General features: G+C 43.4%; 1 protein-coding gene across 1 annotated transcript in view; it reads right to left on the bottom strand.

Moving 5' to 3' along the window:
- ak9 (adenylate kinase 9) overlaps window positions 1-19,400 on the bottom strand; it is a 370,082-nt gene that overhangs the window by 305,223 nt on the left and 45,459 nt on the right. Inside the window, exons 8-10 of the mRNA XM_078213534.1 lie at window positions 12,398-12,574; window positions 7,771-7,845; window positions 249-395 (exon numbers count right to left, since the gene is read on the bottom strand). Of these exons, the coding sequence (XP_078069660.1) occupies window positions 249-395; window positions 7,771-7,845; window positions 12,398-12,574 (399 nt within the window). The remainder of the gene's footprint in view (window positions 1-248; window positions 396-7,770; window positions 7,846-12,397; window positions 12,575-19,400) is intronic.

Genomic DNA, 19,400 nt, shown 5'->3' with positions numbered 1-19,400 from the left:
CTATTCTCTCTCCACAGATGCTTTCAAAACTACTGAGTTTTTACAGCATTTTCTGTTTTTGTCACCTCACAGAAAACTGCTCCGAAATTTAGTATTAAAATTAGTGAAACAATTAATTAATTAGATAATCAAAACACATTCAGGATGGCTAGGGCAGATGATGTGTTGCAGCTACAGTATGTGGGAGCTTGTGGAGGCCAATATAATCCACTGAAAATCAAATCCACAGTAAGTGGGCAGAATATTACGGTTCCAATCTCATCTTCACCAGAGCAGCAATCCCTATCCTCCACTGCCAACTTGGCTGCTTCAACCTCAAACATTGTGAGCTCCTGTATGTCCACTGTTCCACCTCCGATCTGAGATCTCTCCCTCCTGTTGTGGGTAAGTTTGGTCTGCATGGACAAGTAGATGAATTGTGGTGAGAAGGGATGGAGGGGAGGTTGGAAAGCATGCATGACTGTTCTGTATGCTGTGTGCTGTTGAAGATGTTGTTTATGCAGAATCATAGATGAGATGGCGGTGTTTATGTGTGTGACATTCAATGCTCATGTCTCCTCCATTAATAATGTGCGAGATCCGAGAGGGATGTAACCCTTTGAGTTCAGATGCCATTATGAGAGTGTAAGCTTGGATTGAGCAGCAGATTGATTTACCCCTTCAGAGTGGATTAAATCATTAATTCATCCTTTTCTTGCGCTGTAGGGCATTTCTTTTTTTATTCCCGACATCATTAACCTCTGCTATGGCCTCCTTCCAGGCCAGCAAGGTGAGGTTGTTGGACCTCCTGGGTCCATCACTCATAAGACTATAAGACATGGGAACAAAAGTAGGCCATTTGGCCCAACATGTCTGCTTTGCCATTCAATGAGATCATGACTGGTCTGATCATAGATCATAGAAATCATAGAAACCCTACAGTGCAGAAGGAGGCCATTCGGCCCATCGAGTCTGCACCGACCACAATCCCACCCAGGCCCTACCCCCACATATTTTACCCGCTAATCCCTCTAACCTACACATCCCAGGACTCTAAGGGGCAATTTTTTAACCTGGCCAATCAACCTAACCCGCACATCTTTGGACTGTGGGAGGAAACCGGAGCACCCGGAGGAAACCCACGCAGACACGAGGAGAATGTGCAAACTCCACACAGACAGTGACCTGAGCCGGGAATCGAACCCAGGACCCTGGAGCTGTGAAGCAGCAGTGCTAACCACTGTGCTACCGTGCCGCCCTATCTGGTGTGATAATCTTCTCCACTTTCCCGTCATAGATTAGAATAAGGGATAGCAAATTTAAAACAGAGTTGAGGAGAAACTACTTCTCCCAAAAGGTTGTGAATCTGTGGAATTTGCTATCCCAAAGTGTGGTGCATGCTGAGACAGTGAGTAAATTTAAGGAGGAGTTAGACAGATTTGTAATTCGTAATGAGTTGAAGGGTTATGGGGAGAAGGCAGGAAAATGGGGATGAGGAGCATATCAGCCATGATCAAATGGCAGAGCGGATTCAGTGAGCCGAATGGCCTAATTCTGCTCCTATATCTTATGAACTTATGAGAGAACTGCTCGTCTCAGAGTGAAGCAGCTCAAGGATTTGATCCATAGTGCTCATGTACAACATCCTGTACCATCTACTGCAAGAGTCACTATACTTTTGAAGCAGAAATTAGAGCAGAACTATCATTCACCAGAGCCATATTGGGAATTTTCAAGAGACCCAACTGAATGATCGAACTACCAGGGTAGCAGTGGAAGGGTGCGTTTCTGGATGGAGGGCTGTGACAAGTGGTGTTCCTCAGGGATCAGTGCTGGGACCTTTGCTGTTTGTAATATATATAAATGATTTGGAGGAAAATGTAACTGGATTGATTAGTAAGTTTGCGGATGGCACAAAGGTTGGTAGATTTGCGGATAGCGATGAGGACCATCAGAGGATACAGCAGGATATAGATCAGTTGGGGACTTGGGCGGAGAGATAGCAGATGGAGTTTAATCTGGACAAATGTGAGGTAATGCATTTTGGAAGGTCTAATACAGATAGGAAATCTACAGTAAATGGCAGAACCCTGAAGAGTATTGATAGGCAAAGAGATCTGGGTGTACAGGTACACAGGTCACTGAAAGTGGCAATGCAGGTGGGGAAGGTAGTCAAGAAGGCATACGTCATGCTTGCCTTCATCGGCCGGGGTACTGAGTTTAAAAATCGGCAAATCATGTTGCAGCTTTATAGAACCTTAGTTAGGCCGCACTTGGAATATAGTGTTCAATTCTGGTCACCACTACCAGAAGGATGTGGAGACTTTGGAGAGGGTACAGAAAAGATTTACCAGGATGTTGCCTGGTATGGAGGGCATTAGCTAAGAGGAGAGGTTGGAGAAACTTGGTTTGTTCTCACTGGAACGACGGAGGTTGAGGGGAGACCTGATAGAAGTCTCCAGGATTATGAGAGGTATGGACAGAGTGGATAGTCAGGAGCTTTTTCCCAGGGCAAGGTTTAAAGGAGATGTACGAGGCAGATTTTTTACACAGAGAGTAGTGGGTGTCTGGAACTCGTTGCCGGGGGAGGTAGTGGAAGCGGATACGGTAATGACTTTTAAGGGGCGTTTTGACAAGTACATGAATAGGATGGGAATAGAGGGATATGGTCCCCTGAAGGGTAGAGAGTTTTAGTTAAGTCGGGCAGCATGGTCGGTGCAGGCTTGGAGGGCCGAAGGGCCTGTTCCTGTGCTGTAATTTTCTTTGTTCTTTGTTCTTTGTACCAGTCATGTGGGAAAAAACAGATGAGCTTGAGAAATTGGGGATCTGATTCTCCCATCCTGACGTGTACGTGTTTGCATGCGCAGTGGCCCGGAACTGTCAGACTCCGGTGTGAATAGGCCCCGCCACCAAGCTTTCAATGAGATTCATAGTTGTGACCTCTGCATTGCACAGAATGTGGGAGATTCGGGTCTGAAGTTGAACTGAAAAAACAGTCGTGATTTCCACCAGTTTTCTCACCAATTCAGCACTTTTGGAAGAATCGCCCCCTGGCATTCTGCAGAAATGCATGAATTGTCCAGTGTGGAGGTTATAACAATGGATAAACCCAAAGAGAGAACACAATTGGGGTGGCAAGGTGGCACAGTGGTTAGCATCGCTGGCTCACAGCATCAGGGACCCAGGTTCAATTCCCGGCTTGGGTCACTGACTTTGTGGAATTTTGTCTAATTAAAATCTCCATATCATAATTTTTAAAAAGACAAGAAGGAAGAAATGTTGAACGTAGAAGCAACTACAACAAAAGGAAAGTTGTCTGAAAATATGTAAAGCATAAGTAGCAAGAGATTGTTGCCAAATGTTGTTAGAAGAGAATGATGGATTCGCATTGGAAAAAACTCAGAAATGGATAAATGCAATGGTTTGCAAATGTATGGAATAAAGAATAACAGAAGATTGGTTCAATCCGAGGACAAAAGGAAGAGATTGATAAATTAAGTCACTCAGTCGAAGGAGATATGCCTGAGAGAATTAGACAAAGCAGCAATTCAAGCAGAGAAGGAACCTGAGATTACATGCCAGAAGAAGATTGCTGAAATGAGTACACTAATAAACATGCACAAGAACCAATATAATAACATCATTGATGATAAACATGCTAATTTTTTAAAAATTCATTCACGGGATGTGGGCATCGCTGGTTGGACCAAAATAGATTGTCCATCCCTAACTGCTCTCCATTTCAGAGCATTTGAGAGTCAACCACATTTATTTTTTATTCATTCGTGGGACATAAGAGTTGCAGACTGGCCCATCCCTATTTGCCCTTGAAACTGAGTGGCTTGCTAGGCCATTTCAGAGGGCAGTTGAGAGTCAACCACTTTGCATGGGTCTGGAGTCACATGTTGGCCAGACCAGGTAAGGTCGGCAGATTTCCTTCCCTAAAGGACGATTGTGAACCAGATGGGTTTCTCCAACAATCCACAATGGTTTCATGGTCATCAGTCAATTCTTAATTTCAGATATTTTTTATTGAATTCAAATTCCACCATCTGCCGTGGTGGGATTCAAACTCAGGTTCCCAGAACATTAGCTGAGTTTCTGGATTAATAGTCTAGCAATAATACCACTAGGCCATTGCCTCCCCTCATCATTATTAGACTTTTAATTTCAGATTTTGAATTCAAATTTCACCATCTGCTGTGGTGGGATTCGAACCCAGAAACAATAGGAAGAGAAGAAATTTTCTCATACAACCTAAGTACCAGAAATACAGTACCACAACCATTTCCTTCACCAGTGCCAAACCAAGATTGTGCAAGAACTGTCAAAACATAAGACTGTGTTGTATTGTGATGGTGGTATCTGCATACATTGTAGAGTAAGTTGCTTGACAGAGAAAAGGATCAATGGAGGATTGGAGAGTGAGACCATCCATGGAGTAAAGTCCATGGTCAGTGCACAGTCTAGGATAGACTTCGGAAAGCAGCAAGCCAAGATGGAAGCATTCCATATAAGACTATATTTGGGACTGTGCATAATTGAAGCTTTCTAGAAGTGTTATGTAAAATGAAAGCTTCAATATCCCTCCACTGAATAATCGCTACATCAATTTACAAGTATCAAACCTATGTGTATAATATTATTTACAATGTGTGTTGAGTAAATCGATTTTGAAGGTTGTATAAGAAAGTTAAATGTTGTGTATGTGGTGTTTTGTCTCTAAGATAGTGCAGCATAAGAGGGTCACCTGACTTGAGGGACCAATGAGAACTGAGGCTGAGTGATCACACTCAGAGAGAGTTCTCTCAGGTATTTTACTTCTGGAACCATGTAGAACTGGGCTCTGCCCCAGGCAACCTTCGTGCTGCATAAACCTCCTGTACCTAAGTGTTTCATATCAATAAATGTTTTTGTTCCTCACAAATCCTAAAACCTATTGATAACACCACAACAGTCGCAACATAACAATAGACAACTGGTCTCTGCAGCCAAGAGCAAGGGTTCTGAAGGCTGTATTGCCTGCCAAGTGCCAATGTTCAAGACATCTGTGCAGAAGAGGAGCTTAGAGCAGGAAGGAGGGGATCCCAGTTGTTATGATCTTTGTAGGTTGCAACAATAAAGACAGGGCCGTGAAAGAAGGTCTGCTTAGAGATTATGAGCAGCTAGGAGCTAAATTAAAAAGCAGAACCTAAAAGGTAGTAAACTCTTGATTATGACTTGTCCTCAAGCAAATTGGCATAGAGTAAATAAGATTACAGAAATAAACGCATGGCTCAAAGATTGGTGTGAAATAAATGAGTTTCGAATCATGGGACAATGGCAAGAAAGATCATGTTTAATAGTTAGTTTGTACATCAGTTATACTACATGATCAAGTAACTGAAGTATATCAACTATCCTAGGATATTCTGATTTAATTGTAGCCAATGCAAGACCTAGTATGTAGGCCTTTATCTGTAGCTGCATCCTTACTTGAGAAGTGAAATACACCACAGGGCTCTAGTCCTGTGCAAAATATGCTTTTATGGTTTAATCAAACGTTACAAAGTTTGATAAATTAGGCTCTGGGGAAGTGATTTAAAACTTAACTTCTATATTTGAGTTAGAAAGCCCTACTGTGTGAAGAAAACGGTTATGAATTCTCAAACCTTCAGCCTTATGTTTTCAATAAATTTAGCCTTTTGAGTTGAAGGCCGGAATGTGACCATCATTCACTCCAACCTCACTGTAGCAGGAGCATGGCATGAACGGCTGGTAAGATCGCGCCCGTAGTGTTTCGAAAGAGAAATAGTCACTTTTTTTCGAAGTAAAAAATCTAGAGCTGTAATTTTACCATCCTGCCCGCCACAGGAATTGGAGCGGGTGAGGGGCGGACCATGGGAAGGTCCATTGACCTCAGGTGGAATTTTACAGTGCTGGGATGAGTGAAGCCGTAAAATCCCACCCTATGTTTTACTTTGGCTCTGTAACCTTGGGAATTAGGTTCTGTAATCAGATTTACTAGTTGTGTAGTTCTGTATCTTATACATGTATCTTGTTACCTCAGTTTTAAAATACTGGTTATCTCTATTCACTGATTTTCATACACTTTGTATAGACCTAATGTTGAAAGAATTATGTAATTTCAGTAATAGTTTAAGGTTGTGTTCCCCTTGTACTCTTTGTAATTTTTAGTAACTTTCACCAGGCATCAGCAATCAAATATAGTCTTCTGAATTCTCCAGGCTACCTTGACGTATCATTTAAGCATTTTAGGACGGTGAACCTGAAGCGTTAATCATTAGGAAGTGACACCACAAACTTGCTTAACATTTCATCCATATCAATTATGTATATAACAAACAATAAGGGTCCAAGTACTGGTCCTGTGGTACACCAGTGGACACCAGCCTCCAGTTATTCAAACAACCTTCTACCACTACCCTTCGTGGCCTATTACTAAGCCCGTTACTGACCCATCTTACCAAGTTTCCCTGAATTCCATGTGTTTTAGCCTTCTCAATCAGTCTCCCATTTGGGACCTTGTCAAAAGCTTTGCAAAAACCCATATAAACTACATCAACTGAACTTCCTTCATCCACACACTTGATCACATTTTCAAAAAATTCTACCGAATTTGTTAGGCATGATCTCCCTCTGACAACCCCCAATTTATTCCATGTCTTTCCAAATGGATATTTTGGAAATTTTCTCCAATTGTTTCCCTACCACTGACGTGAGACTCACCGATCTGTAATTTCCTGACTACTACCCTTCTTAAGAAATGGAACCATATTAGCCGTCCTCCAGTTCTCTGGCACTTCCATCGACACAGATGCCATCATCTCACGTGAGAACACCATCCACCAGGTACATGGTACATACTCTTGCAACTCGGCCAACGTAGTCTACCTGATACGCTGCAAGAAAGGATGTCCCGAGGCATGGTACATTGGGGAAACTATGCAGACGCTGCGACAACGGATGAATGAACACCGCTCGACAATCACCAGGCAAGACTGTTCTCTTCCTGTTGGGGAGCACTTCAGCGGTCACGGGCATTCGGCCTCTGATATTCGGGTAAGCGTTCTCCAAGGCGGCCTTCGCGACACACGACAGCGCAGAGTCGCTGAGCAGAAACTGATAGCCAAGTTCCACACACACGAGGACGGCCTCAACCGGGATATTGGGTTCATGTCACACTATTTGTAACCCCCACAGAGTTTCACTGGCTGTCTTGTCTGGAGACAATACACATCTTTTTAGCCTGTCTTGATGCTCTCTCCACTCACGTTGATTTGTTTCTTAAAGACTTGATTAGTTGTAAGTATTCGCATTCCAACCATTATTCATGTAAATTGAGTTTGTGTCTTTATATGCTCTGTTTGTGAACAGAATTCCCACTCACCTGAAGAAGGGGCTTGCAGCTCCGAAAGCTTGTGTGGCTTTTGCTACCAAATAAACCTGTTGGACTTTAACCTGGTGTTGTTAAACTTCTTACTGTGTTTACCCCAGTCCAACGCCGGCATCTCCACATCATGACTTCCCAGGTGACCAGAGAGGAATTAAAAATTTGTGTCGGAACCACTGAAATTTCCTGCCTCGCCTCGCACAGCAGCCTAAGATGCAGTTCATCCGAGCCAGGGGATTGTATGTTTGTAAGAGCCTCCAATACCTCCCCATTTCCTATCACCACCCACTCCCCCCCCCCCACCCCCCCAGCTGTATCAGTTAACATTGCATTGTTTTAAAAAGAGAATTTAAAAAGTACCTTTAAACCATTCAAACACATTTACACAACTTTCTTACCATAAACAGTTCATTTGTTTTTTTGTTTCCATCCAGTTCTATCAGATTTTGATGGTCATGATCAGCCATATAATCCTTTGTGGTTTTTAGATGGGTAGACAAAAAAAGCACAGAAACACAATTCCATTATAACAAAATTATTAAAGTATCATAAATGCTGTGAATGTTGTAGGAACAACAAATTGAAGTCAAGTCTAAAAACCTGCATGAAATTATTCCATACCTCTAAAAGCCTCAGCATTTTGTCTTTGTATAGGGCCACATGTTTTTCAATATTTGAAAGAAGATCTTCAGGTCTCCTCACTAAACGTGAAACAAGGTTCGTGCCAACCTCTGCACTCTCTTCCTAATCACAAAGTTTGACAAAACATATTTTATAATTGCCTCTAACATTAAAATGATAACTAATAAAATAATAAATCAAATCAAGGTGGGTAGATCCTGCAGAGAAAAGAATCAAGCAAAAGAAAGCCAGCAATATTTAAATGACAACAATATCCTATAATAACATGGTAAAGTAACGTTTTAGCTAGAAATATATACTTCTGTACACAGAGTACATTTAATTAACTTTGAAAATGTTTAGTTTTACATTCGTTTTGATTAAATGGCCATCGGGCATAGTTCCATACTTAGCATTGAAGGCCTAATTACATGAAACATGCAATATCTTTTTTTATACCAAAACATGATGTGAACATCACCAGTTATATTTTATACTCATCCTTTGGCTTCAATAGTAACCCCCACCATAAAGGGCATGGGGTGGGCAGAACATTTGATACATTTATATTGGGCTTTCAATTGAAATTTGCCATAATTTAAAGCTAAAAAAGCTGTAAATACTCAGCAGGTCTATCAGTATTTGTGAAGAGCAAAACAGAAGTAACACTTCAGGTTGATGAACTGTTCAGAAAGTTACTGTTACTGCACAGACTTCCCTGGGACAGAAAACATAGCAATAATATGGAGGTAGGGCTTGGGGCTACCTAGGGCAAATAAATACAATGTCATTTTTTGTAAGCCAGGAGTACAAGTCCTCTCCCAGGTCTGACAAGAAAGTCATTGGCCTCACAGCAGCCTAGCCCAACATCAGTCACTGGGAAACCACTGCACATATTAAGAAAATCTTAACAATGTACTTTGTGATTTTATGTTTTTGAGGATGTAACTAGTATTGTAGGCTCATAGAATGGTCACAGCACAGAAGGAGGCTATTTGGCCCATCATGCCCATGCTGGCTCTCTGCAAGCCAACTCACCTTTTGCCTTACTTGTTCTTTCTCTGCAGATAAATATCTTTTCAAAGTCCTTGATTAAATCTACCTCCACCACACTCTCAGGCAGTGCATTGTAAATCCTAACCACCTGCTGCATAAAAATCTCCTTGTCTTTTCTTCTCCAGCAGAACAGCCTGAGATTCTATTCATTTAAATAAAATTCTTCAACCTTGATACAAATCTTCTGCATCTTTTCTGCTCCCTCTCTAATGCCTTCACATCTTTCCTAAAGTGCAGCACCCAGAATTAGGCAATACTCCAGTCAAGGCCAAGCCAATGTCACATACAGGTTTATCATGAAGTCCTTGCTTTTAGGATGGTTAATAAATAATATGGTTGATAAATAATGGTGGCACAGTGGTTAGCACTGCTGCCTCACAGCGCTAGGGACCCGGGTTTGATTCCCGGCTTAGGTCACTGTCTGTGTGGAGTCTGCACTTCTCCCCGTGACTTTGTGGGTTTCCTCCAGGTGCGCCAGTTCCCTCCGTGTTGGATAGGTGCATTGGCCATGCTAAATTCTCCCCCAATGTACCTGAATTGACACAGAAGTGTGGCAACTGGGGATTTTCACAGTTACTTCATTGCCATGTTAATGTAAACCTACTTGTGACACTAATAAATAAACGTTAAACCAACAGGTTTGGATTTCCAACAGGCATTTAGGAGGCCCCAAAGCCCTTTGCAGCTAATTAAGTACTTTTAAAGTGTAGTCACTATTGTAATGTAAGAGATGATAGGAGGAAGTCCAAAGTTCAAGTCATTGGTCCCAAGGTGAAACAAAGTTTATGTAGACAGAGTGGAGTCAGCTTGAAAAATCGAAAAAGATGTGGAGGGTGAGTGAGTCCAGGAACTATTTGAAGGGGAAAGTATGATGGAAAAAGAAAATCATCCTTCTGTGCTTCACAGAGGCATAATCGGACAAAAATGAAAATTGGCAAAGAAGGAGATTGTTATTAAGCCATGCTTTATTAAAAAAATGATTTTCTGAATTCACTGGCTGCAAACCATTAATTTATTTTTAAAAGACTAATGCCATATTCCAATGCCTTGAAATCACAATCAAAACTGACAGCATATTTGCATTATTGCAGCTTCTACATTCAAAGGCCATTGAAATGGAGACAACCTAGCTGGAAAAGTCCATCAAAGACAATTACCTTAGGGGAATGTGAATGAACCACATCTCCAATCCCCATTCACAGGACACCCAGGCTCATCTGGGTGGAGAACCAGCATTAAATGTATTCACTTCAGACAAAGGACTCTGTTTGAGAAAGGAATTCTCAGCCATAAACAAATCAAGTTACAACCAGAATTCATTAGCCATGACCATATTTGGGTCACTGGGCAGTTGGAGAGAGAAGGTTATGTGACAAGCCATCTAACCCTTTGTTTTTAAACATCTTGTTTTCTCTGCAGGCCAGAAAAGCAACTAAAATGCTGAAGAAGCAAGATGTCTGTGTCGGTCTCTCTCTACATCCAACTTGCAAGTGTTGAACACTATCTACTGACTTTGCTTATACATTTGCCACAGAAACCTTAACTCAACCCAGCAGCTGCAGTCTCCAGCAGAAATGATAATCATAAGAACATAAGAAATAGGAGCAGGAATAGGCCATCTAGCCCCTCGAGCCTGCCCCGCCATTCAATAAGATCATGGCTGATCTGAAGTGGATCAGTTCCACTTACCCGCCTGATCCCCATAACCCCTAATTCCCTTACCGATCAGGAATCCATCTATCCGTGATTTAAACATATTCAACGAGGTAGCCTCCACCACTTCAGTGGGCAGAGAATTCCAGAGATTCACCACCCTCTGAAAGAAGTAGTTCCTCCTCAACTCTGTCCTAAACTGACTCCCCTTTATTTTGAGGCTGTGCCCTCTAGTTCTAGTTTCCTTTCTAAGTGGAAAGAATCTCTCCACCTCTACCCTATCCAGCCCCTTCATTATTTTATAGGTCTCTATAAGATCCCCCCATAGCCTTCTAAATTCCAACGAGTACAAACCCAATCTGCTCAGTCTCTCCTCATAATCAACACCCCTCATCTCTGGTATCAACCTGGTAAACCTTCTCTGCACTCCCTCCAAGGCCAATATATCCTTCCGCAAATAAGGGGACCAATACTGCACACAGCAAGACATCTCTGCTTTTATATTCTATCCCCCTTGCGACATAGGCCAACATCCCATTTGCCTTCTTGATCACCTGTTGCACCTGCAGACTGTTCAATCAAACCTGAACATCTTCACCACCTTAGCACCGAACCCAGACGGACCCAGACGTGTTTGGCCTGAAGTCAGACAAGACACCAACATGCAAGAACCACATACTCTTTCATTTTGCTGGAATTTAAATTGCTTTATCTATCCTCACTCTCTGTTATCTATTTGTCTGCGAGTGAATTTGTATGTATATGAGAGAAGGCTGGACTTTTATTATCTTACATACACGGTTTAAGTAGATTCGATACTCTTCTATTCGAAAATTCAAGAAAAGTTGTCTATGACTTTTACAGGCAGAGTTAAACATTCATTGAATTGGCAAGCATATCCTTCTTTAAAAAACTCAAAGAAAAGGACAAGAGGAGAGCTATTCAGCCTCATCTAATCATAACCCAGATAAGAAGAGAGGTGATCTAGAACTCAGTTTAAAATGTAGATTTTAAGGTTGGTCTTAAAGGGAGGGAGGGAAGTGGAAAGATGAAAGCAATCATTCAGCAAAAAATATTCTAGAGCATTAAGTGTTCGAGACAAAACTCAGAACACCGCGTTTATTGAATGGGGTGTACAACAACAACACAGCCAGTGGCTGGAACAGCATTCAATCTTATGTTTGCATTCCTCTTTCTCTCTCCACAGACCTTTTTGAATTTAGCCTTGCATACCCAATTTCCTGCTCCCTTACCTCAGGAATGCAGAGAACCAGAACTTCACCTTCCCATACTGCAGTCCATCATTACAATATACACATGCACCATATCCAAAACCTTTAATTGTAGAAGAACTGCAAATTAGGCTATTAAAAATCTGCAATGATACATTTACCAAAACTGTTCATATTGTAGCATGCAAAACCAGGGTATTATTGGTGACTAAGTGCTGCCAGGGTCCTTGAAGGCAAAATCAAAGAAATCATCTTTCAAACATAACTGCAACTTTAAGTAGCTACTTTTAAACAGCATAATCCAATATTCCCTGGTGAAAGCTGCACTCTCAGAGTTGTGAATTGAAGAATTTGAGCCATAATGTTACATTTCATTCCCATGCCACTAGCACAAAATCACATCTTTAATTTCAGGTTATAATTGAAATAAGGCAGAAATTGAAACAGGAAATTAAATGCTTACCTCTTCAACCTCTTCAACTATTTCTTCCTCCTCTTCATTCTCCTCTTCCTCAGTTTCTCCTTTGACTTTATCTTTCTCTACCTTGACTGGATTCCATTGTTCTCGCTGGTATATTTTCCCAGTGAGAGGATCTTGACGTTGTCCAGACACACGTTCACACAAGTCATAATCAGGACACTATTAACAAATTTAAAATAGACATCGTGAAAATATTTTCCTGAAATATTTTGTATAATCTGTTTTTTTAAACTCATATTTAATCATGCTTCAAATATTCAAATTCCTTATTTTGCTCATTGTGTGCGAGACACAACCATAACAAACAAATCATATCTACACTTAATTCTTTCATCCAATGTGTTTGCCATCTTAGAGTTCTTCCAAAACAGTGATTTCATGGTCCAGAAATTGCTGTAGCAAAGTATCTCAATCATTTTTTGTGCCATAAATCCACACTGGCGAGGTCAAAAGGGTATCTGAAGCCTATTTTTATAGAATCCCTACAGTGCAGAAAGAGGCCATTTGGCCCATCGAGTCTGTATCAACCCTCCAACAGAGCATCCTACCCAGGCCCTACCCCTGTAACCCCACGTATGTACTCCACTATTCCCCTAACCCACACATCCTGGGACACTAAATAGCAATTTAGCTTGGCCAATCCACCTAACCTGCACATCTGGGACTGTGGGAGGAAACCGGAACACCCGGAGGAAACCCACGCAGACACGGGAAGATTGTGCAAACTTAGCTGGAATTGAACCCCGGTCCCTGGCACTGTGAAGCCTTTATTGGGTCCCATTGGGTTCAATGATCTATCTCTTGAGGATAGAGAAAGAGAAAGAGTGAATGACGGAGATCGTAACGGGAATAATTAATCAAATTAGTTACAGGAAAGTAAGTAGAGATGGAAAGAAAGATGGGCTGAGAGAGAAAGACAAAAATGAAAGAGGGCAAACAAAAATGTACATTTAAAATATCAAATTTAAAAATTATCTCAATAATTTACTGAGACACTATAAGCTGGTAAGGGAGAAAGAGGAGGTGATAGACAAAAGCTATCATCAGGTGGTCACACCAGGGCCACGGGTGGAGGCCAAGTGGGTGACGGCCAGGAAGGGAAAAGCTCGGGTGATTGAGAGCACCCCGGTGGATGTGCCCCTACACAACAAGTACTCCTGCCTGAGTACTGCTGGGGGGGACAGCCCGCCTGGGGGAAGCAGCAGTGGCCGTGTCTCCGGAGTGGAGTCCGGCCCTGTAACTCAGAGGGCTAAGGAAAAGAGGAGGAAGGCAGTGTTAATCCAGGACTCGACAGTAGGGGGTCGGACAGGCGTTTTTGCGGAGGCAGGCAGGAGTCTCGGATGGTGGTCTGCCTCCCTGGGGCCGGGATCCAGGATGTCGCGAGTTGAGTCCCAGAAATCCTGAGGCGGGAGGGAGAGGAGCCAGAGGTAGCGGTACATATTGGTACCGCTGATGTGGGAAGGAAGGGGGAAGAAGGAAAACAAAGGTAGTAATCTCAGGATTGCTGCCTGTGCCACAGCAAGGTGAGGGCAGGAATGGAGTGAGGTGGAGGATGAATGTGTGGCTGAGGGACTGGTGCAGGGGGCAGGGATTCAGGTTCCTGGACCATTGGGACCTCTTTAGGGGGCAGGTGTGACCTGTACACAAAAAACGTGTGGCACTTGAATCCCAGGGGGACCAATATCCTGGCAGGAAGGTTGGCTAAGGCAACTGGGGAGAGTTTAAGCTAGATAGGTTGGGGGGAGGGGATCGAGACGAGGTGACTGGGAGCGAGGAAGTTAGCTCGCAAACAGAGAAGGGTTATAGACAGTGCAAAAGGGAGGATGGACGGGGGATAGAGAAGGGGAGAGCTCAGACCAAAGGATTGAGATGTGTTTACTTTAATGCCAGGAGTATAGTGAATAAAGGGGATGAGCTCAGAGCGTGGATCGATGCCTGGAAGTCTGATGTGGTGGCCATTATGGAATTTGGATGTCTCAGGGACAGGACTGGATACTCCAGGTGCCGGGATTCAGATGTTTTAGGAAGGACAGGGAGGGAGGCAAGAGGGGGGGTGGAGTGGCACTGCTGATCAGGGATAGTGTCTCAGCTGTAGAGAAGATGTATGCTGAGGAGGGATTGTCCACAGAGTCTCTGTGGGTGGAAGTTCGGAGTGGGAAGGGGTCGATCACTTTGCTGGGAGTTTTCTATAGGCCGCCCAATAGTAACAGGGAGGTGGAGGAGCAGATAGGGAAACAGATCCTGGAGAGATGCAATAATAGCAGAGTTGTTGTGATGGGAGACTTTAATTTCCCAAACATAGATTGGAATATCCCGAGGGTAAGGGGATTGGATGGAGAGGAGTTCGTTAGGTGTGTTCAGGAGGGTTTCCTGACACAGCATGTGGACAAGCCTACAAGAGGAGAGGCTGTACTTGATCTGATACTGACCAATGAACCTGGACAGGTGTCAGATCTCTCAGTGGGAGAGCATCTTGGGGATAGCAATTATAACTCTATCTCCTTTATGCTTGCATTGGAAAAAGAGAGGATCAGGCAAGCTAGGAAAGCATTTATATGGAGTAAGGGCAATTATGAAGACATAAGGCAGCAAATTAGAGGAGTAAATTGGAAGGAGGTATTCTCGGGGAAATGTACTGAAGAGAGGTGGCAGTTTTTCAAGGAATGTCTATCTAGAGTTCTACAGGACAGCATTCCGAGCAGACAGGGAGGTGTTGGTAGGTTAAAGGAACCGTGGTGCACGAAAGCTGTGCGGGACCTAGTCGAGAAGAAAAGGAAAGCGTACAAAAGGTTCAGAGAGATTGGCGAAGATAGAGATCTAGATGAGTAAACGGCTTGTCGGATGGGACTAAAGAAGGAAATTAGGAGAGCCAGAAGGGGTCACGAGAAGGCCTTGGCAGGTAGGATTAAGAAACACCCTAAGGCGTTCTATAAATATGTGAAGAGTAAAAGGATGAGACGTGAATGAATAGGGCCTATAAAAGGTGAAGGCGGGAAAGTCTGTACGGAACCAGTAAAAATGGCAGAGGTGCTTAATGAGTATTTTGCCTCGGTTTTCACAGAGGAGAAGGACTTGGGTGGATGTACTGCGGGCTTGCGGTGGATTGAAAAGATTAAGTATGTGGACTTTAACAAAGAGGTTGTGCTGGAATCTTTGAATGGCATCAAGATAGATAACTCGCCTGGTCCGGATGGGATGTACCCCAGGTTACTGTGGGAGGCGAGGGAAGAGATTGCAGAGCCTCTGGCGATGATCTTTGCGTCGTCGATGGAGACGGGAGAGGTGCCGGAGGATTGGAGGATTGTGGATGTGGTTCCTATTTTCAAGAAGGGGAATAGGGATAGCCCAGGAAATTACCGACCGGTGAGTCTAACCTCAGTGGTTGGTAAGCTGATGGAGAAGATCCTGAGGGACCAAGATTTATGAGCATTTAGAGAGGTTTAGTATGCTCAAGAATACTCAGCATGGCTTTGTCAAAGGCAGATCGTGCCTTACGAGCCTGGTGGAGTTCTTCGAAAATGTGACTAAACACATTGACGAAGGGAAAGCGGTAGATGTGGTTTGTATGGATTTTAGCAAGGCATTCGATAAGGTCCCCCATGCAAGGCTTCTAGAAAAAGTGAGAGGGCATGGGATCCAAGGGGCTGCTGCCCTGTGGATCCAGAACTGGCTTGCCCAAAGGAGGCAGAGAGTGGGTATAGATGGGTCTTTTTCTAAATGGAGGTCGATCACCAGTGGTGTGCCCCAGGGATCTGTTCTGGGACCCTTGCTGTTTGTCATTTTCATAAATGACCTGGATGAGGAAGTGGAGGGATGGGTTGGTAAGTTTGCCGACGACACGAAGATTGGTGGGGTTGTGGATAGTCTGGAGGGATGTCAGAAGTTACAGAGGGACATAGGTAGGATGAAAGACTGGGCGGACAAGTGGCAGATGGATTTCAACACAGATAAATGCGTCGTGGTCCATTTTGGTAGGTCAAATGGGATGAAGGAGTACAATATAAAGGGAAAGACTCTTAGTACTGTAGAGGATCAGAAGGACCTTGGGGTCCGGGTCCATAGGACTCTAAAATCGGCCCCGCAGGTGGAGGAGGTGCTTAAGAAGGCGTATGGTGTGCTGGCCTTTATCAATCGAGGGATTGAGTTTAGGAGTCCGGGGATAATGATGCAGCTATATAAGACCCTCGTCAGACCCCACTTGGAGTACTGTGCTCAGTTCTGGTCACCTCACTATAGGAAGGATGTGGAAAAGATTGAAAGGGTGCAGAGGAGATTTACAAGGATGTTGCCTGGATTGAGTGGCATGCCTTATGAGGATAGGCTGAGAGAGCTCGGTCTTTTCTCCTTTGAGAGACGTAGGATGAGAGGAGACCTAATAGAGGTATATAAGATGTTGAGAGGCATAGGTCGGGTGGACTCTCAGAGGCTTTTTCCCAGGGTGGAAATGACTGCTACGAGAGGACACAGGTTTAAGGTGCTGCGGGGTAGGTACAGGGGAAATGTTAGGGGGAAGTTTTTCACACAGAGGGTGGTGGGCGAGTGGAATCAGCTGCCGTCAGTGATGGTGGAGGCAAACTCAATAGGGTCTTTTAAGAGACTTCTGGATGAGTACATGGGACTTAATAGGATGGAGGGTTATAGGTAGCCCTAGAAGGTAGGGATATGTTCGGCACAACTTGTGGGGCCAAAGGGCCTGTTTTATGCTGTAGTTTTTCTATGTTTCTTTGTTTCTATTCAATTATTTGCTTTTTGGACCTGAAAGCTTGACTTTCATGTCAAACCTATATTTTACCTCATTAACAGGATCCGTTTGGCATGCAAACCTAAATGTTTGTGGCATCATTCATATCCACAATGCAAATGCAGCAATTTTTGACAATCCACAACTGATAACCATTTCGTCTCCACAAATTGCAGGGGAATATTTATTTGCCCACTATTAATCAAGGGTGGTTTTACTCGCATTTGCTTTCTAACTATTTTGATCCTTGTACCTAGGACCTGGCTAAAGTGCAGAAAAAGGGTGAATGACCTTCTATGTTTGCAAGGATGAGTGAGAAAAATAATTATCATTGTGCTCGCATGTGAGATTCAGACCCAGCAGCTCATGCATGTGAGATACAGACCCTGCAGCTGAATCAGCGGTTCCTGGGTATGCATTTAAACCTGCAAGCCAATACACTATCAATGATCTCAACACCAGTTGTCCCTGCTAGGTCCTCATGCAGCTCCAGAAAGCTGCTGATGACAATGGATCCTTTGCCCCTTTGCCAGTGACATCAGCACCTCAGAGGGGACCCAGTCACTATGCAGAAATCCCTCACAATGCCAGATCCTTCACAGCTTCCGGCAACATAATCCAGGTCAATGAGGGAATCAAGATCAGCAGTCTGTTTGGAGTGCAGCTGGTAGCTATGGGGAACCATTATGATGCAAAGGAGCCATCACCCAGTGCTCACTGTTTATGTAAGGCTGAGTGTTGTGCTGTTAACAACACGCTCTTCAGTATAGTCATTACTTATTTAATGTTATTTGCTTGTTTATGCGAGTACTGGAGGACTAACTTCAATCTAATAGTGGTCACAATGCCCTGACAGCTCCCAGTGAAAATCAGAGGCCCTCTGAGAGACATTTCAGAGGCAAGCCTTTTGGGATGTCTTCAGTTTGTAGTTCAAATACTGTGGCAGAAGCCGGTTGGCACTACTATTCTGTAGTCTAGGAGATGCCTTCATTGAACTACCTCATAATAAGAGTCCCTCTCATCTCCCTGGCATTCAGTCTCTGCTGCCAATCAAATGGATCACTATGGTCTTGATCAAAGTCTTGTTCCTCCGCTGAGTCATTGTTGGACTTATCATCTGAGGACACAGAGTGGCCCTCCATACCCTCATCCACAAGTTGTTATCCACTTTGCAATGCCAAGTTGTGCAGCACACTGCACCCAACAATCAGGGATATATGAACTGAGGTGCACTGTAAGACACCAAAGCGATCGTGCAAGGAAATCTATTTTTCAGCAGACTTATGGTTCTCTTCATGGCTGTTCTGGCGGAAGCTAGCTTTGTATCTCTCCTTCATCTGGGAACGTGGACACCTGATGGTTGTCACAATCCACTTCTTTAACAAGTATCCCTTGTCTTTTGTCCACCGAGCATCCAGCGAAACAGGAAGCAAGAAAAGCATGACACCTGGGAATGCCTGAGGATATAGGCATCATCCCAGGGTACTTTACACAAACCAGCAGGATACGTTGATGGTGATCACAGACAATCTGCATGTTCAAAGAGTGAAAACCTTTCCGATTAACATGAGCCCCTGGCAGACCTGTGGGCACCCTAATGGCCACAAGTGTAACTCATGGCTCCCTGCATTTTAAGAAGGACCGTCATAGAACCAAAGCCCTTCAGTCTCTCAGTTTGGCTCTCATCATTAATGGTGAAATGTATGCAAATTTCCACTCTCCTGAACAATGCAGCTGTCACAATTTTAATACAACACAGTACTTTTAAGCCCCATACTAGCCCTGAAGGTTGGAATATGTATTATAAAATGGTGGTTTTCAGAGATAGCAATGTCAGAAATCCACAAAACAACAGAAATTTCTCATCGCGGGATAAAGCAATTTGCATTCTAAAACTACACTTACGCTGGAGAGGACCTGATAATGCTCAGCAAAGCAAGTGTCAGAATTTGTGGTGGTCTGTTGTGTGTTTCACAATGTCACCATTATGATGGCATTGTCCTTGCCACCAGCTATAAGACAACTAGCTGAACGGTGTTGTGACTGGGATGGGAGGAGCATGCAGTTGGTTTAGCCCCACTACTCCATGGGTAGCAACATTTGTGCAAATGTTTAATTCATTCGCCAAAATGGCCAATTATTTACCTTCATTGTTGTTAAACTCAGAATAAGAGACTTTAACCAGGTTTCTTTCAATAAACTTAGGATGATTGATTTATTATAAACCAAAGCTTCCTTTGTTAA

The sequence above is a fragment of the Mustelus asterias genome, chromosome 5, assembly GCF_964213995.1.
Source record: "Mustelus asterias chromosome 5, sMusAst1.hap1.1, whole genome shotgun sequence".
Taxonomy (NCBI): domain Eukaryota; kingdom Metazoa; phylum Chordata; class Chondrichthyes; order Carcharhiniformes; family Triakidae; genus Mustelus; species Mustelus asterias.
Note: the sequence above shows the minus strand (reverse complement) of the source record. Positions and strands in the feature narration are given on the sequence as shown.